The following is a 27,432-nucleotide window of genomic DNA, read 5'->3' on the forward strand; positions in this document are numbered from 1 at the left end:
ATTGTCACACGCGCGTGCGTGTACTCCGCACGTTTCGTTCACGATGCATATGAGCTAAAGAGACGTTCTGCGGGCACGATATGTATGGGACGGCGCCGGACGCAGCTCGAACTAAAAGATGTCGGCCGTCACGCAGTCAACTGTTATCGGCAACGGTGTCCAAAGAACTGGATACGCGCAGTATTGAAATGTAGGTATTACTTTGTTGATAATAGCCAAAAGTGATGCGTACAGAAATTGTCGGCACCGCACGCAACGGCAGTCCCGCGTACCTCGGAAGGAAGTGCTTGATCCAGCAGGCTACATCAGTTTGTTTTGCATATAGCCTCTCTAAGGTATTATCCCTACCGGAGCAGTATATCGCCAAACTATGCTCAATAATGTTGTCTTGTGCCCCTTCAGTAGCTGACACTAACTGATGAGAGTGGCACTCCTTCCTGTGCCAGAATCAACACCTATTAATGGGTCACAAATATAACAACTCAAATTCGCAGGTTTCACAGCTCTATTTAATTTTTCCCTGCACATTGCTGATGTGAGAAAAGTATTGCATAATATAAATATGTAAGTTATATCCACAAATCAGTGTTGTGATTATATGATGTTCAAGCAACAAAAGACAAGACAACCTTGTTGACAGGACAGGACGACAGGTTGCTCAGAGCTTGCTGCTTGAACATCATTATGACTACCCGATACCAACAATCCAATTTTAACACAATTGGTCAGTCCTGTGGACGTACATTACAATAAGGGACAATAAAAGATGACTACATAAACACTCAACTTCCGCAAACTTTATATTCAACGTGCTGGACATGTTAGTCTGCAACCCCTGATATCGAATCAAAATGTGAGCCAGTATGGGCAACAATAAGCCAGACGACATGTAAACATGTTGCAAACCGCTGTTCCATCTTCCAAATTTGTCATGGAATTCTAGGTATTTTTGATATTTTTGAAAGTTTTTAAACATTTCCAAATCTTTTATATTCAATGTGCTGGACATCTTAGTGTGCAACCCCTGACACAATCAAAATATGAGCCAGTATGGGCTCATGAACACACCGGTGTAACATGAGCAACAATAAGCCAGACGACATGTAAACATGTTGCAAACCGCTGTTCCATCGTACAAATTTGTCATGTACGTCCAGGTATTTTTGATATTTTTGAAAGTTTTTAAACATTTCCAAATCTTTTATATTTAACATGCTGGACATCTTAGTGTGCAACCCCTGACACAATCAAAATCTGAGCCAGTATGGGCTCACGAGCACACCGGCCGGTGTAACATGAGCAACAATAAGCCAGACGACATGTAAACATGTTGCAAACCGCTGTTCCATCTTACAAATTTGTCATGTACGTCCAGGTATTTTTGATATTTTTGAAAGTTTTTAAACATTTCCAAATCTTTTATATTCAACGTGCTGGACATCTTAGTGTGCAACCCCTGACACAATCAAAATCTGAGCCAGTATGGGCTCACGAACACACCAGTGTAACATGAGCAACAATAAGCCAGACGACATGTAAACATGTTGCAAACCGCTGTTCCATCTTACAAATTTGTGATGGACATCTAGGTATTTTTGATCTTTTTGAAAGTTTTGATACATTTCCAGATCTTTTATATTCAACGTGCTGGACATCTTAGTGTGCAACCCCTGATATCGAATCAAAATGTGAGCCAGTATGGGCTCATGAACACACCGGTGTAACATTAGCAAAAATAAGACTGACGACATGTCGACAAGTTGCAAACCGCTGTTCCATGTTACAAATTTGTCATGCACGTCTAGGTATTTTTCATATTTTTTAAACATTTACACATCTTTCATATTCAACGTGCTGGGCATCTTAGTGTGCAACCCCTGACACAATCAAAATCTGAGCCAGTATGGGCTCACGAACACACCGGTGTGACATGAGCAACAATAAGCCAGACGACATGTAAACATGTTGCAAACCGCTGTTCCATCTTACAAATTTGTCCTGTACGTCCAGGTATTTTTTATATTTTTGAAAGTTTTTAAATATTTCCAAATCTTTTATATTCAACGTGCTGGACATCTTAGTGTGCAACCCCTGACACAATCAAAATCTGAGCCAGTATGGGCTCACAAACACACCGGTGTAACATGAGCAACAATAAGCGAGACGACGTGTAAACATCTTGCAAACCGCTGTTCCATCTTACAAATTTGTCATGTACGTCCAGGTATTTTTGATATATTTGAAAGTTTTTAAACATTTCCAAATCATTTATATTCAACGTGCTGGACATCTTAGTGTGCAACCCCTGACACAATCAAAATCTGAGCCAGTATGGGCTCACGAACACACCAGTGTAACATGAGCAACAATAAGCCAGACGACATGTAAACATGTTGCATACCGCTGTTCCATCTTACAAATTTGTGATGGACATCTAGGTATTTTTGATATTTTTGAAAGTTTTGAAACATTTCCAAATCTTTTATATTCAACGTGCTGGACATCTTAGTGTGCAACCCCTGATATCGAATCAAAATGTGAGCCAGTATGGGCTCATGAACACACCGGTGTAACATTAGCAAAAATAAGACTGACGACATGTCGACAAGTTGCAAACCGCTGTTCCATGTTACAAATTTGTCATGCACGTCTAGGTATTTTTCATATTTTTTAAAATCTTACACATCTTTCATATTCAACGTGCTGGGCATCTTAGTGTGCAACCCCTGACACAATCAAAATCTGAGCCAGTATGGGCTCACGAACACACCAGTGTAACATGAGCAACAATAAGCCAGACGACATGTAAACATGTTGCATACCGCTGTTCCATCTTACAAATTTGTGATGGACATCTAGGTATTTTTGATATTTTTGAAAGTTTTGAAACATTTCCAAATCTTTTATATTCAACGTGCTGGACATCTTAGTGTGCAACCCCTGATATCGAATCAAAATGTGAGCCAGTATGGGCTCATGAACACACCGGTGTAACATTAGCAAAAATAAGACTGACGACATGTCGACAAGTTGCAAACCGCTGTTCCATGTTACAAATTTGTCATGCACGTCTAGGTATTTTTCATATTTTTTAAAATCTTACACATCTTTCATATTCAACGTGCTGGGCATCTTAGTGTGCAACCCCTGACACAATCAAAATCTGAGCCAGTATGGGCTCACGAACACACCAGTGTAACATGAGCAACAATAAGCCAGACGACATGTAAACATGTTGCAAACCGCTGTTCCATCTTACAAATTTGTGATGGACATCTAGGTATTTTTGATATTTTTGAAAGTTTTGAAACATTTCCAAATCTTTTATATTCAACGTGCTGGACATCTTAGTGTGCAACCCCTGATATCGAATCAAAATGTGAGCCAGTATGGGCTCATGAACACACCGGTGTAACATTAGCAAAAATAAGACTGACGACATGTCGACAAGTTGCAAACCGCTGTTCCATGTTACAAATTTGTCATGCACGTCTAGGTATTTTTCATATTTTTTAAATATTTACACATCTTTCATATTCAACGTGCTGGGCATCTTAGTGTGCAACCCCTGACACAATCAAAATCTGAGCCAGTATGGGCTCACGAACACACCGGTGTAACATAAGCAACAATAAGCCAGACGACATGTAAACATGTTGCAAACCGCTGTTCCATCTTACAAATTTGTCATGTACGTCCAGGTATTTTTGATATTTTTGAAGGTTTTTAAACATTTCCAAATCTTTTATATTCAACGTGCTAGACATCTTAGTGTGCAACCCCTGACACAATCAAAATCTGAGCCATGTGCTCATGAACACACCGCCATAACATTAGCAAAAATACGGCTGATCCATCTTGCACATTCGTAATGCACGTCTAGGTATTTTTGATATGAAACACTATAATCATCCATGATGATAAGAGCTTATTCGATGCAGAAGCATGGTCTTTGATGCAGATATGTTGGATGGTCCTGAAAAGGGCTGTTTTTTTTTTTGATAGGCCAGAGGTAATTGAAGACGTTGAAGTAGATCAGCTTATCCTTGATTTTGTCATTTGCTCCAGGTGTAATGACATGAATGGAAAGCCTTCACTTATCACGTTGACAACCCCCTGCCGCTTGCGGGAATGGATAGAGAGAGCAGCTTTGTTCAGCAGTTTATCCAAGTTCTGATACATACATGGCCAAATCTGAAATTTTGCATAACGTACCATGAAACACACATTTTTATATGCAAATAAAAAGCTGCGCAACAAAAACAAACCTTACAACACCTTTCAGGAGAATACAACACCATGTGTACGTGACTGATCGAAACAGGTTCCGGCACATGCTGGTATTGGCGAGCAGTGTCTACACACACACCTGCAATGTTTGTACAATTTAGAATGGTGTCACGATCAAGCGGAACATATATACGCAAAAAAGTGCGCTTTTATGGATGAGTCTTACCCGCGTCAATCGATTCCCGATCATCCACTACTTTCACTGGCTAACCACTTTGATGTTGCAAAGGGTCAGTAGCTAAAGGTTCATCGACGTCCCCGGTTCTTCAATCGATCGGAGCCGATGAGCTCATCTTCACCGCTTAGTGACAGGGACCCGTCACTATCGCTAAAATTGCTATCAGACATTACGACGTCGCGCGTGACAACTTTCAAGCGCAAAGCACATACACCTCCGACTGTATTGTGCATTCCGCTTCGGTCGCCCAATGGGCGAGCTGCCACCATAAATACCATAACCACGTCACATTTGACGTTGCATGAGAGGGAGTTGAATCCAGCTGCGACTTCCGTCGTCTGCTGTCACGGCATATTCCTTCAAATTTCTCGAAAACCACTTCGTTGTTCTGGTTGAAACTTCGCGACTGTATTTCTGTAGCACTCTTGAATATAATTTCAGCTAAGTTTCGGAATCGCCCGATCTGTACGAGACCGTCCCTTTAAAGGGACAGTCCGGGAAAACCGGAAGTTGATTTTTTCCAACTGCCACGGAGGCTTACATGCTGTATGGAAACTTTCAGCTCACAAAATGGCGTGGTTTTCGAGATATCGAATAAAGAATACTCCTCTGAAGACATCCGGTTTCGTTTTTCTCCCTCGCATACTCCTTGCCCCAAGGATCCTCTATGTACGTCAGCCGTCACGTGAGCATGACGTCCCCAATGTACGAAGTGGAGCGGAGGACTGCGCCGTTGCTGGGAATGCAGAGAGGTGTTTTTGACTATGAGTGTACTGAACAGAAGGCTGCGTCGTGATACCTGTGTTTACATTGACGCTACTCTACATAACGCGTGACTGATACTCAAAAACATCATAATCGATAAATGCTAGCACGCAACAATGAACTATCGCGCAAACAGGCATCCGCAAATCACGTGCGGCATTGCTCTTATGCACGTCACGCGAGAGCTCGCTGCGGCCATTACTCGGGTCCAACTGCGGCATAGAAAAAAGTCGATTATAAATCGTGCGATACGATTTCTTCTGAAATATTTTGCACAGTTGTTGTGAGGAGTATTAGAAATCATAAGGCGGTGTTTCCCAGACCTATGTTTTCGACCGGACTGTCACTTTAAGCCCGTTGTACAGCAGGTTGAATATTGATTTTATACGACTATGGCCCATATATGTTGGGAGAATCAGGGATACCTTTCTGTTAATAAACGTTCTCTCTTTTCCCGCAGTATAGCGAGCCGTGTAAATCAGCGGGGCTCGTGTTCCTCTATAGGAGAATTCCAGAATGTAAGATAGGTGGAGTCACGTCCCCCAAACTCACCTCGGAAAAGCGTGCAATGAAGAAGGCCGCCACTAGATACCCCACTGTTGCCGTTCCGTATCACTGCACCGCGCTAAGTTTAGCGGCAAAATGTTTTTGTTGTTTCTGCGAATGAATCTAGTCTTTATATGTCCAAATAAAACGCGTATAACAACTTTCTCTGTCGTGTTTCACTTTTTGGTCCGTTTTTAAACGTGTTGAGCGATCGGAAGGATCTAGTGCATGGCTGCGTGCATCACATAGCGTACCTGTCGTACCAGGCGCCGCAGGCGCTGCAGTCGTCCATTTCTCCTTCGGTGACTTGGCCTGGCTTGGATTGTGCTTCAACTAGATCTTTAGCGCGCTACAATCCACGCAAGCCAACGTCTGGTAACAATGGGGCAGGTCCCCCAAACTCACCTCGGAAAAGCGTGCAACGAAGAAGGCCGCCACTAGATACCCCACTGTTGCCGTTCCGTATCACTGCACCGCGCTAAGTTTAGCGGCAAAATGTTTTTGTTGTTTCTGCGAATGAATCTAGTCTTTATATGTCCAAATAAAACGCGTATAACAACTTTCTCTGTCGTGTTTCACTTTTGGTCCCGTTTTTAAACGTGTTGAGCGATCGGAAGGATCTAGTGCATGGCTGCGTGCATCACATAGCGTACCTGTCGTACCAGGCGCCGCAGGCGCTGCAGTCGTCCATTTCTCCTTCGGTGACTTGGCCTGGCTTGGATTGTGCTTGAACTGGATCTTTAGCGCGCTACAATCCACGCAAGCCAACGTCTGGTAACAATGGGGTATCTAAGGGCGGCCTCCGGCATTGCACGCATCGGGATAGGAACAAATACATGGGAAAATGGCGACCTTGGGGGACCTGGGTGGAGTGAAAAGGAAATGACGACTCATCTTTGACCTCGCGACATGTGTACTTTCGTGTCTGAAAAAGTAACCGGCAGCACATCCGGTCTTACCATTTGATGGCTTTCCTAGCAGCTGAAACATGATTCCCACTGCGCTTCTTTCAGTACATAGTGTGCGTAACGTTCACCGTGCAATCGGCGGGTCACGTCCCACCTGTGCTGCTGCAGGAGGGAAAAAGGGCCGTAAACTCCGCGGGCCCCGCATTTGGAGAAACTTGCGCCTTATAACCAAGGACGTGCTGGAATCGCCGCCGACCCTATAAAGTACCACTGACCGCCTTGTGTTGCTTTTTATTGGGAACTTCGGATGGCAAGATGCTTTTTTTTTTCTCTTTTTCTTTCCCATCTGGCCTCTGGGAATCGTGAGCAAGAATCGTATTAGCTGACCGTATGGGCAACTTCTTTTTATGGCTTCTGTTCGGGTTCGGCCGAAACTTGGTGGTATCGGATTTTCGGTGCTTATTCTCCCGTTTTGTTGGGAAATGTGTGAGTGAAAATAACACGGTGCGGATATCATACACGCTGCCTACGCAAAATAAAGAGCTATTAATTGTATACGCGTATATAGGGGATATGTCATATATGATGGAGCTGAAAGCGGGTTGGTAAGTTTATTCACTCGAGAATTGGGACTGAGATATAGGAAATACGTTGCAGAGAAGCTCAGCGCAGCTTGAGTGGATGACACATCCCGTGACATTGTCGTCGTGTATTTGTTGGTCTCGTTCTTTGCCCTAAACAAGTAACAGCAATAGAGACAGCGTTTCTTAACGTGCAAAAAGTAAAATTTAAAACAAACGAACATTAAAAACATTAAAAAAGCATGACGGCGTTAACGTTACCTTCCTTCAAGAAGCATTTGCCACATACTACAAACAAATTGTAATCGATAGAAAAATAATTTTTGGATTTATTTTTCCATCGGTCAGAAGTTGTTTGAAAAATAATTTTTGATTTTTTTATATATAATCAAGCTCAATTTTTGGATTGAACTTTGAAGTCTGCAAATCAGTATTAGTACGAGAGAGAAAGAACGCCTATCAGCAGACTCTTGCTAAAGTAATGTACGGTACCTTTCTATGTAGCCAGTGGTCAATCGCAAAAAAAAAAAAGAAAAAAAAGTGAACTGATAGTAGTATTGTGTTACGCTATCTCTACGCCACTATGTACTATCTACAGGGATAATAAAGGTCTACAAAGTTCTCTCTACAGAGCCGTTCTGTTGCTCTTCTAACGTTTTGTATCGGTACCGTACATTCACTCCTCCTCTCCACTCAAGATTTATTTCAAAGGGGGCGGAAATGCATTCTTGACAATCTACCGCCTCTTTCTGTTTGTGCCTTTTCAGCGGCAATTCTCATTTCGTGCTCGTGAATAGCCATTTTCACCCTGCCGATTTGTATGGTAAAGAGCAAACACTTTTTTTTTTTCGATGCCTGTGGCGGGCAACGGGATATCATGCCTATCGGGTGCTTCACTACTAGCTCCCTCTGCATAAACCGAGGGAGCTATAGTATTCACTGCCTGTGAGCCGCTAGGAGGCGAAAAACGGAAAAGAGAAAACGCAAAACTACAAAAAAAATACCACCTCCATATACCTAGTACGTGCTCTTTTTTTCTTTTTGCACCTTCCCAGCCCCTTTTCTCAAAGACGCTTTTCAGAGCTATAACTTTTTTGTTTCTTTCCCTTTTCGAATTTTGCTTGCGCGGCATTCGGGCCTCTCTCTCTCTCTATCAAACATGTGTCGGACGTATACGCCGACGAGCGATGATATTTTGTTCCGCCGCAAGGGGCAATTAGAGTGGCTTTTAGCACGCTCGTCTCGTTCGCCGGGAGCGTGACCGGGAAAACGGTATTCCACCGCAGCCTCCTCCCATTTGTCAGGGCTCCGGCGGAATCGATTCGCCACCATGGAAAGATCGTTATGATGGTCGATCAACTCGTCTCTTTTTATTCTCTCTATCTCTCTCTCTCTTTCCTTCCTTCTTTCTTTTGAGTCCTCTTTGGTGGTATAAAGTTCTTTTTCTTTTACTTCTTTCCTTTTTTTTTCCTTTTTAAACGTTGAGCCATTCTTTCTTCTCCCGTTATCGGCTCTCCGCAAAGTTGCTTCCCTGGTTAAAAAAAAGAAAAGGAAGGGAAGGGAATGGGAACCGTAGGAGCGGAAATCAATTTTTCCTCCCAATTTTTCAAGCCCCGCTTTTGTTTCTTGCTTCACCGAATGAGGCCATATAGCGCGCCATGAATCTCGGGGGACCAGTTTAGGATGGTGATACATGTCGTACTATATGTGTGTGGTGTTCCGGATTTCTACCGTTCATTGCCGGGTCAATGGTATACGATGAGTGGGGTCCACTTCTTCGCTGAGTACCGGTAAAATGGATATCGCTTCACGGCTTCATTGTTGCCCCTCTTTGAAGAGTAAAGCGCGGAAAATATCGTCGTAATTAACGCCAGGATTGTGATTTTCGGATCAATTATTTTTGAGTCCCCGGTTGTGGCATCCTATTTAGTAAGTTCCGACGCTGGCGTCACGCCGCTTGCTGACCTAAGGAAAGAATACTCGTGGACAACTCCTTTTCCGTCCCTTTTCCAGTGTTCGATTCTGCTCACCGTGAGATATTCCGCATCAACGCAAAAATAAATAGGAAAAGGAACGGTCGTTTGCATCGATGTGAACCTGAACAAGGTCTAGGTCGAAAGCGGTAATCGACTGGTCGAAAATCGGGACCGCCAGTACCGCAACTCGACTGATTATGACGTCACGGCGAAATCTGGCGGCGAGCGACCGTGGGAGTGGTCACATGCTTGCGACAACCAATAGAAATGGCCGAGACTTTGTGTGCTGAAGGCTTTATCTCACCGCCGGTAAAGCAGACCTCACTCTCTTCCACCATAACGTCGCCCCCCCCCCCCCCCGCCCCCAACCAGTACATATACAAAAATGATTGTTTCCTCAGTACTTCTGCGCACGGTACAATGCGTGCACGGTGTAATGATTCATACACATCAAACTGTCGTTATGGGATATGCATCCTGGCGTGTGCTTCAGTCGATATGCGGTGTAGTCACATGAGCTACATCGCTAGGGAATATTCCAGTGGAAGAAAGCGCAAAAACTGCTTACGAGGCGTTGGGATGCATTCGGACGGCGCAGAAATTGGGCATGAAGCAGACGACACCGTCGGGCGTGTCGTCTGCTACGGAATATCTTGTGACTGAGCCGCAGGATGTTCCCCGTGTTGTTAGAAGAGCACGAAAGGTCCCTATGTTGCGACGTTTTGCGCATCTTCCGCTGGAGTGTTCTCAAGCGAATGCGCGGATAAGGTGTCCTTTAGCTTTCGGGAACGTGCGGGGAGTGTGGCTGTTGTGACCGGCATGCTGGTCGCAGCACCATCATAATGGATCGTTTTTTTGTTGTTGTTTCTTGATTTTTTAAGTTCGTGCTCACCAGACTTCACGCAACGGCACGTACAAGCTATTACAGTGAACCCTCGTTAATATGACCCCCGATAATGTGACATACGCGCTTTATGACCATACTCTTGGGGAACAATGCAGTGAAACATCTGCAAATCCCCTCGTTAATATGACAATTCCGCATTCTGACCAAAATTTTCGGGAACGACCATGGTCATAATAACGAGGGTTCACTGTACTGAGTTTTAGTATATCGTGCGCTATCGCCTTTGCGTACCTAAGGGATAGCGTGGGGTTCTGCGCACTGCGCGAAGGTCTCTATGTTTTGCGCGTGCGCAGAACCGCCAACGCTATCCCTCACGTATACGCAAAGGCGGTAGCGTACGTCGCACTAAAACTCACTATTGACACGTTTGACAGGCGATTCTAAATTCAACAACAAGTGATTTCGAAACTTTGTTTGGCCCAATAGGGATTCTTTGAAATGAATTCTAACCTTTCCTTTTCTCTCTATTTCCAGTGTGACAGTGAAAGCGAGAGCGAACGGGTGAGTGCGTTTTCTTCTTTTCCCTCGTGCCGTCGTCAGAGAGGACAAGGAATCACAAAATACCGAGCGATTGGTTTTGATGGATTCCTCTGCTTTGGATTGAGAACGCGTTACCGTACATTTGTAACGGAAATACGCCTCCGCTACCGTTTCGAAAAAAAAAAAAAAAAAAAAAGCAGCGCGATTACTGCTTCGCTACCGAAAAATATAGCGATGACACAGACCGTTACTTGTAAACGGGGTTACGTAACACGACACTGAATACATCACAAGCAGCACAATGTACTGAAAGTCGAGTGCAATAGGGGTAGACGGTATATGTCTTATCAAGGTGCCTTACTTACACAAGTGTGTTCAAAGCCTTCCACCTACCCGTCCACCCCTATTGCACTCTACTTTCAGTGCATTGTGCTGCTTGGGATGGCAGCGTTTAAAGCACGTAACAAAAGAAACAAGAAGGCTGCAGCCAACTGCAGGTTGAAAAAACAAGATAACTCCTGAGATATCGTACCATCTCGCGGTTATCTGAACCTATTATCCGCTGCAGCCGCCTGCCAGCCCCGTGGGAAGTCACTATTCTGCCTCTGCAAGGTGAACGACAGCGGGGGTTGCTAATGACATCGATCCGTTTGAGCGGTTTGAAAGGTTTCACAGATTTCGCGAGTCAGCTCGTCCGTCTAAGTAGCCCAGTTAGCATGTTTGGCCCAACGAAAGGGTGTAAAGAGGAACAATTTTCAGCGTCTTATCGTCGCACGCTAGGATTCGAATGTATCGGCTGTTCGGTACAGGACATGGGGAATTTTAGTTTTTCGACGTGACACCTGCGAAAAAAAAAAAAAAAAAGCTGGGCATACCTTGCTATTGGGTAGACGTCATGCGACACGTCGCATGCTGACAGCCTATATAGGGAAGCAGCTTTTCCAACACGTGAGGTCGCAAGCTCTTTTGCGCACCAGGATTGCACTCTGCTTTCGTACTTGTTGTTCGGATATGTACCCCAGGGTTTGTAATCCTAATCTCTACTCTTCAAGACATATTCTTTTTCGAGCCCTTCTGTGCTCCTTTAATGGATGTTATCGACCCTTAATTTAGCCTTCAACGATTTACTTTACTACTTTACAACGATTTACTTCAACGATTAGGGTCGCGCACGTTCCAGTCGATTTCGAAACTCTAGTGTCATTTTACTACCCCGCACAGAAAACGAAACGTAAAGTACTGTTCTCCCTTCCCCGTGGCACTGTAATCTCCCAGGATGCAACGCGTGCGCAAGGAGCGCTGGGATTTCCTGAAATCGTCCATTATGTACTGTCGTCGTCACTTCTAACCAATCTCCCGTCTACCATCGCTCCTATATGAGCGCACAACTGGCGGGCAACGAGGGAACCATCCAGGGGGGGCACTGTTATTGCGTGTCGCATCCAAGAGTTGAAACGTAAGAAGAAGAAAAAAAAAACGCAAGAAAAACTGGGCGTGTTGTGTACTGTGTAAGATAAGCCCGAGGATGGCCGCAAAGCTGTACCGGTAGGATGCCACTGATAGCCTAACCCGTCTTTTGCTACCCCGTTTTTTTTCTTTTCCTCTTGCATCCACACTCGTGTACGTGACCCACACTACCGTGCCGGTGCCCAGCCGCCCTCGACGAGGTCAATATTGGTTCCCTGGTTGCCCGCCAGTCGTCCGCTTATCGGAGCCAGATCACGGAAACGAGAAATTGGTTAGAAGCGACGACAGCATAAACGAAAAAAAAAAAAGAAAATAAGAAAAATAGCCTCTCACTGGGTCCTGGGATCATCCGATACTCGGAACCACGTACAGGGACCAACCCTTGTGGCGTAGTGGTTAGGATGATTGCTTTCCACATCGGGACTGGGCGGTTGACATGGTTTTTTTTGTTAGCGCCGCGAAGCAACTGTGGCTATGAGCGGCGTACAGATGTGGACAGATGGAGAGAGGGCAGCAGGAGGGAATGGGGGCGGGGGGCTTGTGTGTGTCCTGGGCCGACTTCAGCGGGAACTGTGCCGACATTCGTCTGGAAAGTCTTCGGAAAACCCAGGGAAAACCTCAGACAACACAGGAACGGGCTCTGCTATCTGAGGTTTTCCCTGGGTTTTCCGGTAGACTTTCGAGACGCACGTCGGCACAGTTCCCCTTCGACTCGGCCCAGAACTCACACTAACCCCCCCGCCGTCCCTCAAATCTCCCTGCTGTCCACTCTTTATCTCTCTCTACTCCGCTCATAGCCGTAGTTAGGCTTCGCGGCGCGCTAACATGGAATAAAAAAAAAAGAAAAAAGAAAAGAACACGCACAGGAACTTGTTCGATTTTCGTGCGATTTTCCTAATATTCGTACGTCGGAAAACGTTTCATCGTTGTATGGGGATGAAACGTACTGGACTGGACAATGTCCGTCCCATCGTCATTCCTTCCCGCCAACAAAATCGTCCGAGCGTGCAAAGCGGCGATTGATTGTGCTCTCTTTTATTTCACCGTTATTATTTTTTTTCCCCCTCTTTCTTCTTCTTTTTTTTTTTTTTTTTTTGTCCGAGCGAAGCGAATGAGACGGTTTCTTTTTAATCGCGGGTGTCTGGTCGCCTAGCAACGCCCTCTTCTCGTCTGCGGTTCCAGCACCGCGCGCGAGAGAGATGAGACGCTTCAAAGATGGATGGCGGTGTCTGCGAGACGGATGATAAGAACGCGAGGAACGGGGGGGGACTTGTTAGCTGTCCTCCGAGAGGAAGTCTTTGTTGTGGACCCACTGCGGGTCCTCTCCGCCCTTTTTTGTAAACGGTGAAGGAGAGAGAGAGAGAAAAGGATAAAAATCAAACAGTGGAAAGAGGGGAATGACGCAATCGATCTTTTGCGCTTCTCCGTATCACAGCAGCGAGGAAGAGGGGGGATACAGTGTGGCGGTAGACGTCGCCATTTTGGACCACTGCAGCCTCTGTTTTTTTTTTTTTTGTTTTTGTTTTTTTCCTTCTTGCGAAGAGCTTCCCCCCTTCTCTCTCTATCGTCTTTCAGTGATATATGATGACAGAAACGGGGCGCTTCTGGAATGCTTTAGGTTTGAGCGTAACATATTGGAATTGTGCGTGTGCGCGCACACAAGTCCTGTTTTTCGATGGCCGGATGTGGCGGACGTATGAGAGTTGCTTCTCTTTGCGGTTGCTAGCAGAGCCGCTAGAGATAAAATAATCCAACGATGCCGCACGCACTACTTCCGTTTCGTGAGGAAAGTCCGCAGTTCTCGTTGTTGACATTGAACTCTGATATCTCTATATCGTCGACGATATTTTTTCCTTTTCGTGTGTTTTTGTGCGTGACGTTCACTAGAGTCGAGTGCACGTCTCGCAGTTACAGCGTCATGTTCTAGCTCCGCTGCCTTCAACGATCCCTAGGACCCAAGGGAACCCAGTATTGTCTGTGGTTCCTAGCGCGCCTTCGAGGGTCTCTTCTCTTTCCGCGGCATTCTCGCTCCGTCCTCGGTGATCCCTAGAGCCTAATGGACCTTCAGGATGGAGTCGCTGCGTTAACTTATCAGTAGAGCACGTTCAACGAAGGAAATCCGAAAACGGGTGAAATTTCTTCTGCTAGGTTTCTGTAGTCGTATTCAACTTAAGAAGGAAAAGAAATCTAGTCCGTCAGCTCTCAAGACATTACTGTGGCGCGGATAGGATGACTGGACACAGAGAGGTCACGGTCGCTCCTCCGCCAGATAATTTAATCCATGTTACTCACTCCGCGTCCGCATTGGCTGTTAAGACAGGCCGCATGATACTACGCTGCGGCAGAAAGTGCGATCCCCTGCTGATGGTGCGTGGTGGCGCTGCAGTATTTCTCCTGGTGCGCTATGGCTTCTCCCTTTTCTCCAATGGCGTATGTAGTTGACGGACTAGATTTCTTTTCCTTCTTAAGTTGATCACGACTTAGAGGCAGTTTCATCTCTTCATAGTTTGTGAACACCCGTCATGTGACGCGAAAATGGCACACTTGAGTCCAGTGTTGCTGGCATTTCTCGGCGAACCTCGATATTAGCCAAATTAAAATAAAAAATAAAATAAAGAGAAACGATATTGCGAAATTAGTAAACAACTAAGAAGGGTAATAGATACGGCGTGTTGATGGGCGTTTTTGTACAGCTCCCGTCAACCTTAATAAAAACGCTGGAAAAACTGTCATTTCCCAGCGTGATAACAGCCACCCTATGGGGGCACTGGGGGAATGTTAAACGAATAACAAAATCTTCGCGAACAAAAAAAAAATTGAATTATTTTGTTCAATTAAGATTTCCTCATGGCCCCAAGGGTTGCTGTAACCGCGCTCGGGAACGAGACCATATTTTTTTCGAGTGTTGCAATTAAGGTTGACGTGAACTGTACCTCCATTACTCGGGAGAGTTGTCCGTGTCGTTCTTTATCTCCTGCTTCTCCTCCTCCTCCTCCTCGTCGTGTGTTCCTCAATCGTGCACTCCTAAGTTACGGACTTTAGTGAAGAGCAATGACAGCAGCAGCATGGTATCAGAATGAGGGACGCAGTGAAGAACGAGGTTACGGAACAAATCGATCCGAAACAGCAGCCGGGGAAGTGCGTGCCTCTACTGGCGTTGCGTGGGAACCGAAGCCTCTGTGTACTTGTGTGCGTGGGTATGTAAGCGTGAGGCTGGCGGGAGTCGGCTTAACCGCAAGAAAAAAAAGAAAGAGCGAGTAGTTGAAATATGCCAGCCGTCGCAAAATTGCCAGGTGGCGGCGGGAATCGAACCAGGCATCTCCCGATCGGCTTTGCGAGTGCGCTAAACTGTGGGAACTGTGCCGACATAATGTCTGACAGCGTTTGAGGGAAAACCCTGGAATAACCCACAGACAGCACAGCCGGCACCGGGGTTCGAACCCGGGTACCTCCCAGTCTCGACGTGACATGGCCAGCAGGCCAGCCACACCGGTACGTGGCAAAGCGCGTGCCCGAAAAACAGCCTGACTACCGGTGACGTCACGCATGGTACAGGGGGTAGGAGAGGGAACACCTTTCAGAAGTTTCGGTTTCGTTTAGAGCTTCCCAGCTCTTTCTGCAACTCTTTTTTTTTTTTTTTTACTGTTTACTTTTGTGTTAGCTCCGCGAAGCAACTGCGGCTATGAGCGGCGTATAGACGTGGACAGATGGAAAGAGGACAGCGGGAAGGAGTAGGGGGACAGGGGGATTAGTATGCGTCCTGGGCTGACTTCAGGGGGAACTGTGCCGATATTAGTCCGGAATGTCTTCGGAAAACCCGGGGAAAACCTCAGACAGCACAGCCGGTGACAGGATCCGATATAACCCGTGTCACCTCCCAGTCTCGGCGTAGAAAGCGATCATCGTAACCACTATGCCGAACCAACTTTATTTCTCATTTCCGAAGAATGTGATGTGACGTGACGTGATGTGATATGATGCGATAATAGAGGAAGAACAAAAAAAAATAAAATAAATACTGACGCTATTCGGAAGAATGTATCGAACTTATTTACACAGCCATTATAATACTTTCTGCGCTTGTCAACTTCATAGTGAGCAGTGAGATGGTGTCTGTATTTTAGGACCGCATTCTAGGCATGTGTTCCCCGTTCCTGTTAGTTTCTTGCACTTCAGCTCACCTCTAGGGGATGTAGCTACGCATATGCACGTACAGTTCGGTGACTGGGAGGGGTGATGTCTTTCTATTTTTACCTTTTCACCTTTTCAGTTTTCTTTCTCCTTTCATTCATTTCATTTCCTTTGAGGGAGTAGCAGAATTCGTCAGTGACGAATTCAATATCTTCCGTTTTTTTTTTCTATAATCAAACTCAAACTCAATACTTTCTGATTGTTCAGGAGTCTTCCTTTAAGTGTTTCAGCCTTAGAACAGTTGCTTTCTTCTAAAGGAGGACGTATCTTAGATACTATTCTATGCAGGACACCATATACTGCGAATATTTTGGATGCGTAATATTTTCGAATGCAACTTCGGGAAATACACAGACGAGCGTCATGTAACGAGGCTGAGAACCACCGTTGCACACCATTACCTAATATGTGTTGTGGACTGACAGGAGCGTGTATATACAGCCGACGCAAACGGCTCGTGTTGCATAGAGATTATCTCCACATTGGTCTACAGGGTTAGTCTAGCAAACGTTACACATTTCAATCGCATCGTAAAAAATAGAAGATGGGGTTTAGCCAACCCCAAACTTCGCAGACTGGTAGCCATTTGTCTCAAGTTTTGTTGGAATTTTTTGTGAGCGCTATGGTCCTCTAGAAGAAAAATTAAAAATCAAGCAAAATCTCACTCTGTGCATTTTCTATGGCCTATCTCACTCAAAAGCCGCCATTTTCATTTCTCCGCACACAGATGGCACCACCACACAGAACAGGAGGATTAATGCATAACGCCAGAATTATGGTCAGAATAAGCATGTCACATTGTTGTAGGCAGCGCCGCCTGTGTGAGGTGATATGAATGTGAAGCAGCGACAAGGAAAAATGGCGGTGTTTGCGTGAGATAGGCCGTTGAAAATGCATGGGGCGAGTTTTTGCTTGATTTTTAATTTTTTTTCTCTACATGACTATGGTCCCTACAAAAAATTACAATAAAACTTGAGATGAATGGCTATCAGTCTTCAAAGTTTGGGGCAGGCTCAACCCTGTCTTGTATTTTCACGACGCGATCGAAATGCGTAACGTTTGCTAGACTAACCCTGTACATCTACCAGTGATGGCCAGTAGTTAACTACATGTAGTTAAACTACTAGTTAAACTACTTGATTGTAGTTAAAAAGTAGTTATCAACTACTTTCAGAAATGTAGTGGCAACTACTAGTTAAACTATTATTTTGAGTAGTTAACTACAGTAGTTAGGTTACTGCAGGCGCCAACTACTTCTGATTTTGCCGCAAGCTTTACGGCACGATTGTGCTTCCGACTTTTACCTTGAGCTACTTGTTTGATGAGAACGGAGGTGCAGAGCAATTGTGTTGTGCATGTGCACTAAATCTTCACTTTTGATGCTTCTCTAGTGAAGCCTCATTTGCTGCGAAATAATTCTGCAACTTAGTTTATCGCGTAGGCACAAAAAGAATCCCGCCGCAAGCTTTGTATTTGACGATCGTAGCAATGGCTTGAGCCAAAGTTTATCATTGCTTGTGATTCATATTTAGGTGTCCAAGAACACCACAAGGGATTGGGGTTGATGGACAGCGTTAAGTAGTTATAGATGTAGTTAAACTACATTGCAGTAGTTAAAGAAGTAGTTTTAACTACTCCCCTGAAAAGTAGTTGAACTACTAGTTAAACTACTCAATCTCAAAGTAGTTAGTAGTTATAGTTAAACTACTCTAGAAGTAGTTAGTGACCATCACTGACATCTACACACATTCAAGAGTCGTGGCTGCTTGTTTTGATATCAAAGAAGAACGTGCGCTTTGCGAGGTCCTTTCCGAGACTGGAAAGAGCGGAGTGAAGTATTATGAAATTGGATGAGGCCGGAATTCTCATATTGCGTCCTCGCGAGACGTCTCGCTCAATGCAATCCAAACCGCCTTCCCTTTGTGTGCTGCAGGCACGGTACTCCCGGTGTATTGGGTTGCCTCGGATGAGGTATCGATAGCGCATATATTTCGAATATAAATTGAAGATATCGTGTTCGCGGTGCTTCCGACTTACTTTGTAGACAACGTGGCCATGAAATATACTGTTGCAGCCAAAGGTTTTGCGTGACTGGCGCGACGTGCTTTTTCTGAGATTTGAACGAGAAGGACATTTTATTGAGTTCGGCCTACATGTGCATTGTGTAGCATGTACAGCTCCCGTCAACCTTAATAATAACACTGGGGAAAAAAATCGGTCTGGTTTCCGAACGCAATAACAGTCACCCTGGGGGGCACTGGGGGAATGTTATAAGTGAACAAAATCATTGCGTTAAACTAACAGAATAATTTTGTTCAATTAAGATTTCCTCATGGACCCAAGTGTTGCTGTAATCGCGCTCGGACACGACACCATATTTTTGTGTGTGTTATTATTAAGGTTTTATTTATTTATTTATTTATTTTTATTTATTTATTTATTTACCTAACAGGCAAAAAATGGGAGAAGTCTAGCACTCGCAAGTGAATAAAATAAGTATTTAAAGAGATTGAAACATTTATTTTACTGAAGAACAAGCTTTCGGACGGAGTCCGTCCTTTATCAGGTGCGATACATTTCAATGTATCGCACCTGATGAAGGACGGACTCCGTCCGAAAGCTTGTTCTTCAGTAAAATAAATGTTTCAATCTCTTTAAATACTTATTTTATTTATTTACCCTCAGGGCAAGAAGCGTTACAGAGGGGAGTGGATTGCAAGAGGTTACAACATGATGGCAACATGATAGTAATAAGAACATATACTGCGTTAGGAAATTTCACACTTGGGTAACATAATCACAGACAGCGGTTTTAAATAAACTAATGGATAAAATCGATGCGAGACAACCAGGAAGGTGGTTCCAATCCTGGCTTGTACGGGGAACAAAATGAATTTGCGAAATAGGTATGACGGGAGCTGTGCGTTGTGTACCGTTGTGCAGTATAGTTTGCCTGGCGGGCCTGGATGTTGAAGATGTTTGCGTGCCGTCGGCTTATTGTTCACTCGTTTGATTGGTTTTCTACGAATGTTTTTTTTCGTAACGATATTGATATCGCCGCCTCGCTGTTGAAAATATTCACCGTGAACAGGTCGATGTCACACAGTCCAGCAGTTCTGCTTCTATGCCCTGTTCCCTGTCTTTCGTTTGGTTTATATGAACCTTTTTAGGTCGAAAGCTGGGTGAGAAGGTCACACCCAGAGTAGTGTTGTCTCGTGGGATATACCACAGGGAGGCGTGCTAATCCCAATCATTTTTAACTTGGTGATGCAGAACCTGAAGACCCGTGCTGCCTCTATAGTGTCAATATTTCCTTCGTCAATTTACGTCTGCATCGGGACTGTTTGAAAATCAAAGCCTATAACTCAAACGTCCTCTCTAGCATTGGCCGGAGATAATGTGGTGACATTTAATAGAAAGCCTGCATGGAAATGTCAGTTGAAAAAGTAACAGCGCTAGTGCCTAATCGGGAAGGAACGTTACGAGCTTTTCTTTGGTGGCATGTAGCCAAGACAAGTTAGCTATCACCACCTTCTGGATCTTATACTGCAGTTAACGGATCTTAAAAAAATAAAAATGAAAAAGAACAAGTGGATTACATGGACACAGAAGCACACCGACTACATCTGTCATCCGTCATTTTGCAGGTGACAAGTTGAGAATGACTGAAAAGCCTTGCCTCCCACGCAGCTATAGTCCGTGGAACGCGTTGGATACCTAGCGTTACATGGAATTTCACGGGCGCAAGAATAGCGACTTGTCTTCTTGCCCAACCCTTTCGTCCCTGGTGGAGACGGTCTTAACGTGCGCAGAGGGCCTTGGAAGCTATGATGATAGCCGAAGACCGCGAAATACCGAATGAAAGTCTCAAACGTAAAATGAAGCTTTTCGACGTTACTCGAGCTTCATGATTAACGTCATCACTAACATCAAGTAACAGCGAAAGTTAGACGGCGTCACAAAATAATGCATATATACACCACGACCTACTAGATTATAACGACCATGTCAGGCGCACCCCTTCTATGCGCCGCATTTTTGGAAGGTAGCGGTGGCGCTTCTGATCGTCCCAGTTATTGCTTCCTCAACTTCTACAATACTTTGTACTTCAGCTTACCTTAGTATTTCTGTACAAGCGGTGGACGTTCCACAGATGTTTCATTCTGAGGTTGATTATCATCGTCATTCTACGCGTTTTCATAGGGGCTATCGCTGTCGTCTGCTACGGTAGTCGTACACACGCTTCTGCGCGTTCAGAATTCAAATTTCCATCGTCCAATCGTGTTGTGCCGATCAGTAGCGCCCCTGGCGGATCGTGCGGACAGGCTCCTCATAGGGTTTTCTGATTGTGACGTGGTCGTTATAATCTAGTAGGTCGTGATATACACATATTTGTAAGTGAGACTGAAAGCTTCGCCGCTCGCAGTAAAATCAACAGTGCCCACGTCGTCACTTCCATTGCCATCGCTCCTCTTTGCTATTCCTGTCGAGAGGGACCGAGGTGTTAAAAGACTGGCAGCGGACATGATGCACAGCAGCCTTCGCTGATGGGTACACCAGCCCGGAGTTCTCATCTGCTGGTCTGCTGATCACATCGTACATCCCCAGTGTCGGCAGAGCTCTATATGACACCTTGTTTCTGCGCAAGATATCGTATTGTAATCCACGGCACTCGGTGGTCTACACGAATTGAAAAGCCTCCACGAAGTCCGTTGTAAGGGCGGTGAAGGACACAGCATAGACCTGCAGTGGGCTTCTGAATGTACCAGGCCGACACAGAGGCTACCCGCCGATGCCGCGGACGGTCGATGCTGATTTGCGCTGTCGAAGGCTGACAGGAGGTCATCTTGTCTTCGACGATCCAGGCAGTGGCTCTGCAGCTATAACCTCTGGACACGGCGGACGGGTCTCCCATGTGTTCGCGGTGAATGCAAGCATGTCATTGTCCGTTCCAAACCGTCTATCGCGCTACTTGTTGTCGAATGGTATCAGCAGGGGAGGCCATTCAGCATGGCTGCAACTACAGGCCTTTCTCGGAAACCCTGTGCAGATCATTTCAGGCTTTCGATTTTCATGAAGCGTCTGACCATCCCCCGTAAAGGAAAGACAAAAAAAAAAAAAAAAATGGAGGTGCCCCAACGGCTGTTCGACAAAAGAGAGAAGCGTGCAGCAAGTGACGTGAGGATAGGTGGTGAAGCTGTAGCCCAGGTCCCCCAAGGTCGCCATTTTCCCATGTATTTGTTCCTATCCCGATGCGTGCAATGCCGAAGGCCACCCTTAGATACCCCATTGTTACCAGACGTTGGCTTGCGTTAAATTGTAGCGCGCTAAAGATCCAGTTGAAGCACAATCCAAGCCAGGCGAAGTCACCGAAGGAGAAATGGACGACTGCGCCTGCGGCGCCTGGTACGCTATGTGATGCACGCAGCCGTGCACTAGATCCTTCCGATCGCTCAACACGTTTAAAAACGGGACCAAAAAGTGAAACACGACACAGAAAGTTGTTGGACATATAAAGACTAGATTCATTCGCAGAAACAACAAAAACCGCTAAACTTTGCCGCTAAACTTAGCGCGCTGAAGTGATCCGGAACGGCAACAGTGGGGTATCTAATGGCGGCCTTCTTCGTTGCACGCTTTTCCGAGGTGAGTTTGGGGGACCTGGTCCAAGTAGAACGCGTATAACAACTTTCTGTGTCTTGTTTCACTTTATGGTCCCGTTTTTAAACGTGTTGAGTGATCGGAAGAATCTAGTGCACGGCTGCGTGCATCACATAGCGTACCTGTCGTACCAGGCGCCGCAGGCGCAGTCGTCCATTTCTCCTTCGGTGACTTGGCCTGGCTTGGATTGTGCTTCAACTGGATCTTTAGCGCGCTACAATCAAACGCAAGCCAACGTCTGGTAACAATGGGGTATCTAAGGGCGGCCTCCGGCATTGCACGCATCGGGATAGGAACAAATACATGGGAAAATGGCGACCTTGGGGGACCTGACTTGGACATATAAAGACTACATTCATTCGCAGAAACAACGAAAACATTTTGCCGCTAAACTTAGCGCGCTGAAGTGATCCGGAACGGCAACAGTGGGGTATCTAGTGGCGGCCTTCTTCGTTGCACGCTTTTCCGAGGTGAGTTTGGGGGACCTGCTGGCCGTGATCCACAAAGGAATATTGGCCAGAGCTTTCCTTTTCTCTTGATTTCGTCCTCTTTTGCTCTTACACTTGCACATCTATAAGTGCGGACACATCAGTTGTTCTGTGAACTACTGTACTCGTTCCCACGTCGTTTCCGATATCAGTGATCTAACCCCTCACGTGTAATGAGGCAGGGTACCGCAATCTAGCAGCGAAACACCCGATGTTATCGTAATCATGCATTTATGGTCGTTGAGCGCAGACGTCGACCTGGAAGCCATAGTGGGCCACTGGAGCTTTAGGGCACAACCGTGTAATGCGTTACGCATCATTTACTGGTTCCGAGCTGCTCACTACATTCACTATGAATGCTGTATCATATCCACTGATCTCGGTAGTAAAAGATTATACATCGAGATCAGCGACCATATCTTTTCGAACGTGGTGCTGATGATTACCGTTGTAGATATTCAAAAACAAACAGACCTCTCCCTGTTTGTAAACAAATGACGTCGTAGTGTTCGACAGCGCCACCAATTTGGTAGAGTTGAACTACGCTCGAAGCTAGGGGGCGAACAAGGTCGCGTCCGAAAGCAACGGTCTTGTGGGGATTACGATGGTCCCTGATATAGGGCTGTTGCAGTGAAGTCTGCACAGCGCCATTTCGGGCCCAAACGGCCACAGATCCCAACTGCAGGTCGTGTCATTAGCGTGTTTTGCATGGTGTTTCAAACAGTATGGTGCCGAGGAAGCTACAAAACCTGTAGGAAATCCACAGAAAAAAGCGGTGCTTCTTGAAAAGTGCGAACAACTCGAGACTGTGTATTTGAAAGTGCCGCGTCGTCTACTAAACGACCGCGTGTTGCACAAAATAGGCGATTTCAGATATTGCCCTTGTGCTCCGCACGGGGGCCCTCCGTCGCCCAAGTCACGCGCATCGCGCAATGCGTCGTGGGAAATGGTTTACATTCGTGCTCGTCTGCCTGTTGCTCGAAGGTGCGGGAGGTGAAGGAGAGAGAAAACCGAAACCGTTTGCGCTCTTCTTCTTTTCTCTGACCCATGAAAACTAAATCCCAAGGTGCAGCGGGGCTTTCGCAACACGGCGCTCTCTGGTGGGCCATCCATGCAATTTCTGAAATCGTCTATTGGGGCGCTGACGCTGCTGCTCACTCGCGCCACCTGGCCCAGAGAAACAGGTCTATACGGACGCGACCTTCGGTCCTACTTTTCTTTCAATAGAAGGCACCAAACAAGTGTTCATTCGTGGCACCCAGCCCTCCGCTTTCGATTAGTTTCGATTTCAGTCTGCTAACCAACGTCATGATGACGTTTCTCGGGTAGAGGTCTACATTGACAAGCGTCACTTTGGCGTTTGCATGAAATCTTGCAAGCACACTCCGGAGCCCTCAAAAGCGCCGTTACCCATCCATATATCGGGAATTTAACTGGGGCATCATCTGGTCACCGTCTACGCGGTGTTCCCGGAGATTTTTGCTGCGGGTGTTTTAGCTCTAGTGCTGTACAGTGAACCCTCGTTATTATGACCATGGTCGTTCTCGAAAATTTTGGTCATAATGCGGAATTGTCATATTAACGGGGGGATTTGCGGAGGTTTCACTGCATTGTTGCCCAGGAGTATGGTCGTAAAGCGCGTATGTCAGATTATCGAGGGTCGTATTAACGAGGGTTCACTGTACACGGTTAGCCATGGTTGGACGCGGCTTATGCAGGGATTTGAGCAGGATTTTCATCTCAGAGTGTCATGGAATTCCGTGGGGGGCGTGGCACCCGTATCTGCTGGCTTTTCAGGCCTTTTTAGCAGTGTTTTTTTTTTTTTTTTTTCAGTTGTGGAGAGTGTTGTTGTTAGGTCTTTGAAACGGTATTAGGGATGTATGTGATGGGTTCTGGGAAAGTTCCCCTGCTGCTTAGGCTGCAAATTATCTCCCATGATTTGACATCTGTCCGTACCCACATGTATGTAGATGCATCACTATATGTGTGTGCATTGCATGTTGCCTCAGCTGCTCCGTAGAAAATGGTCAGTACTAGCTATCACGCACGCGGAAAGTGCGCATTAAAGGGATCATGCCTCCCGGGCGCTAATAATACATACACCACGCGGGCCATTAACATAGTATCCGTTAAAATAATATACGTATTGACTAAAAACCACAGCAAGAAAAAAAAAGGGGGGGGGGGGAAGGCGGCTGCCACGACCCGATCGCTGCCGGCGCGCCGGGGAACTAGATGTGACGTCAGAAGCAGGCGGCCTTCCCCACTGGTGGACTAAATTGGAGTGGGCAAATGGTGCAAGTGACGTCATCCGGGTTGTATGGGGGGGGGGGGGGGGGCTCGGATGGCGGCTCTCTGCTTTTTTAGGTTTGGAAACAAAATGCATTCCCGCGTGGAATGCATTACTGCAAAAATCGCTTATGTTTCGAGTAAAAGTCACTTTCGAGCACCATTCTTAGCGAAGAATTCCAAATATTCGGGAATATCTTTTCGGTCAAGTCTCTTTTTTTTTTCTTCAAGTACTCGTTAAAAGGATGGCTCGCTGAAGGCGGGTAGCAAACTCACCCGGACAATGAGTCTGCGGGTAATAAAAAAACAAAGAAGGAAAAAAAAAAACCCCGCAGAATTGGTCCGCGTCATTAATGAACGGCTCCCCGTGTAATGGCAAGAGCAGTTTTTTTTTTCTAACGGAAAGAAAATTGATTGTTTCTGTCGGATGCACGCGACGGGGCAGACATGACGTCCCTTTTAAAAAAAATGAAGATATATAAAAAACAGGAGGGAAACGGGAAGAAAAATGCAGCCGCGCATTTTAATATCGAGTGGCGCTTGTGGTGGTGGCTTCTATCGTTAGCACGCTCCTCCTTCTTGAAAGGAGCGCTTGAATGAGGAGCTCTCATATGTGCACAGAGAAGAAGCTTTCAAAGTGCAAATTGGCTGCTTCCCTTTTTTTTTTCCTTTTCTTTCACTCTTTTTCTCGCATAAAGATTTCTCCCTTCGAACTGCCTTTACTGTCGTCTATTTTTGTGCGCCCTTTCCAGAACATGCCAGTCCAGATGCTGGTTTCCCATTTTCTTGCATCGACGTCGTTTGCATTTTTATTCTTTGTTCAGTTTGCCCTCTGTGGGAGTTAATGGTATTCCTATTGGTGTGTGTGTGTTTGTTTGTGGAGTTATTTCCGCGGGGTTGAATTGTTCTGTCCTGGTTATTGATGGGCTTATTTCTGACGATTAATGTCCTTCTTTTGAAGTGAGTTCGAGACGAGTTTTTTTTTTTTTTTTCAATTTAACATGATGTTGGTTACTGTAGTAACAGCAATCCTTTTTCAGTCTGAAAAGGGGGGGGGGGGTTAGTTCGGAGGCGCATACACTGCTATAGAGACAATCTCGACGGTACTACAGTCATTAATTAACAAAAATATCGGAAGTGAGAAAAGAATACTTGCCGTTTCCGTTTACCCCAATGACCTATACAGTGTGAATAATGCGACCAACTGAAAGCTATTATGGTGAACTGTATGGCGAACCGAAGATGACCACCAGATGGAACACGAACCACCGAACTTTGCACTGAACGGATCATTGCTATGTGTCGTGCGTCTTGTCGGTGTGTCCCGTTTGTGTGATGTGTTGGTGTGTGTCGTTTTTCCCTGTCGTTTCCCGCTTTTTTTTCCTTGTTTCTCTCCTCGTTTTTCGCTCTCTGTGTCAACTTACCGTCCGTCTCGGTAGGCAGACCGCCTGTTTTTCCTTTCTTTCGATAAACGCTCCCCATTAAAACCGTCGTGCATTTTAATGCAGAATGCATACAGTTTTATTCTTACACAAAAATTAATCGTAATCAGTTGTCTACCTTATCTGCCCGCCGCTATGTCCATTAGTTGTACATATGGAAACTGTAACATATCCTGTCAGCTTTCCCTGGCAGATAAGATCACATTAACGGGTGTCTGGTGATTTTACGGCTGACCTTTTTTGCTGCCGTATCCTATATGCGCTACGATTAAGTTGTCGCAACATGATGCTCCGAAGCGGCATGACTCAAAACGATACGCAAACCATCCGACACTGCTGAGAATGACGAGTTTTTTTTTTTCTCTCTGTCGTCGTTGATAGTATAAGAGGGGAACATGAAACCGTACCAGCGGAGTTTTTCTTTTTTTTTCTTTTTTCTATTCCGTGTTAGTGACGCGAAGCAAGTTCCTTCTTCACCCTTTTCCCTCTCTTCCCACGCATTTTGTTGGTGAATTCTGTCATGGTCTGTGTTCTTAAACATTTGCTGGTTTGAGCTCCCCGTATACGTGTCTGTCGTTCTTCCTTAGTGCCCTAGCTCAAGTTTCTTCAACAGTGGAATTTATCGTAACATCAATAAATCAAAATACATAAATTAAAAATAAACCATATCGCGTTTAATGACGCATATAAATTCGAAATACACACAGTTACCAGAGGTTTTGGCAACTCCAAACAGAAGGGCATCGTGATGACCACGCAGAGATTAGGAAGGTTCACCTAAGGTCCATTTCTCACCTAGCCCATATGCACACGTAGTGATTACACGTTTGGATTTCTTAATGATTGCCCATAATGGGTCCACCCCCCACCCCCCACCCACCCACAAAAAAAAAAAAGGAAAACAGATGAAGAAAGAAAAACCCATGACAACCCATGACATTGGTGCACAGCTGATTCCTGCTGGCACTCATGCCATCATGGCGAAGTGTTTCTTTTTTTTTTTTTTCGTGGGGCGCCAGCAACAGGGGTTGCGGTGTATTCTCCTGTTTACACGTGTTTATCTTGATCTACAACTCCGAGATGTCAACGTCGCTTCGTGTTTAAACCGAAAAAGTGTACGAACTCCGTATTAGAATGCAGGGACACGCGGCACGCATACAGAGATGCACGGATAAATACGGCCACTGTGATACATGCGCAGGGGAGCGGAATACGAAAACGTACTCGGGTGGTAGATGATTTTTGTACATGTGCACGAGTGGG

The 27,432-nt window shown here is 45.5% G+C and overlaps 1 protein-coding gene across 4 annotated transcripts in view; it reads left to right on the plus strand.

The window, feature by feature from the left end:
* Positions 1 to 27,432, plus strand: part of LOC135370263 (autism susceptibility gene 2 protein-like) — a 215,622-nt gene that overhangs the window by 107,734 nt on the left and 80,456 nt on the right. For all 4 annotated transcript variants that reach the window (XM_064603971.1, XM_064603972.1, XM_064603973.1 and 1 more), the window contains one exon: positions 10,626 to 10,652. In XM_064603971.1, the coding sequence (XP_064460041.1) occupies positions 10,626 to 10,652 (27 nt within the window). The remainder of the gene's footprint in view (positions 1 to 10,625; positions 10,653 to 27,432) is intronic.

Source organism: Ornithodoros turicata, chromosome 10, assembly GCF_037126465.1.
Source record: "Ornithodoros turicata isolate Travis chromosome 10, ASM3712646v1, whole genome shotgun sequence".
Lineage (NCBI taxonomy): Eukaryota > Metazoa > Arthropoda > Arachnida > Ixodida > Argasidae > Ornithodoros > Ornithodoros turicata.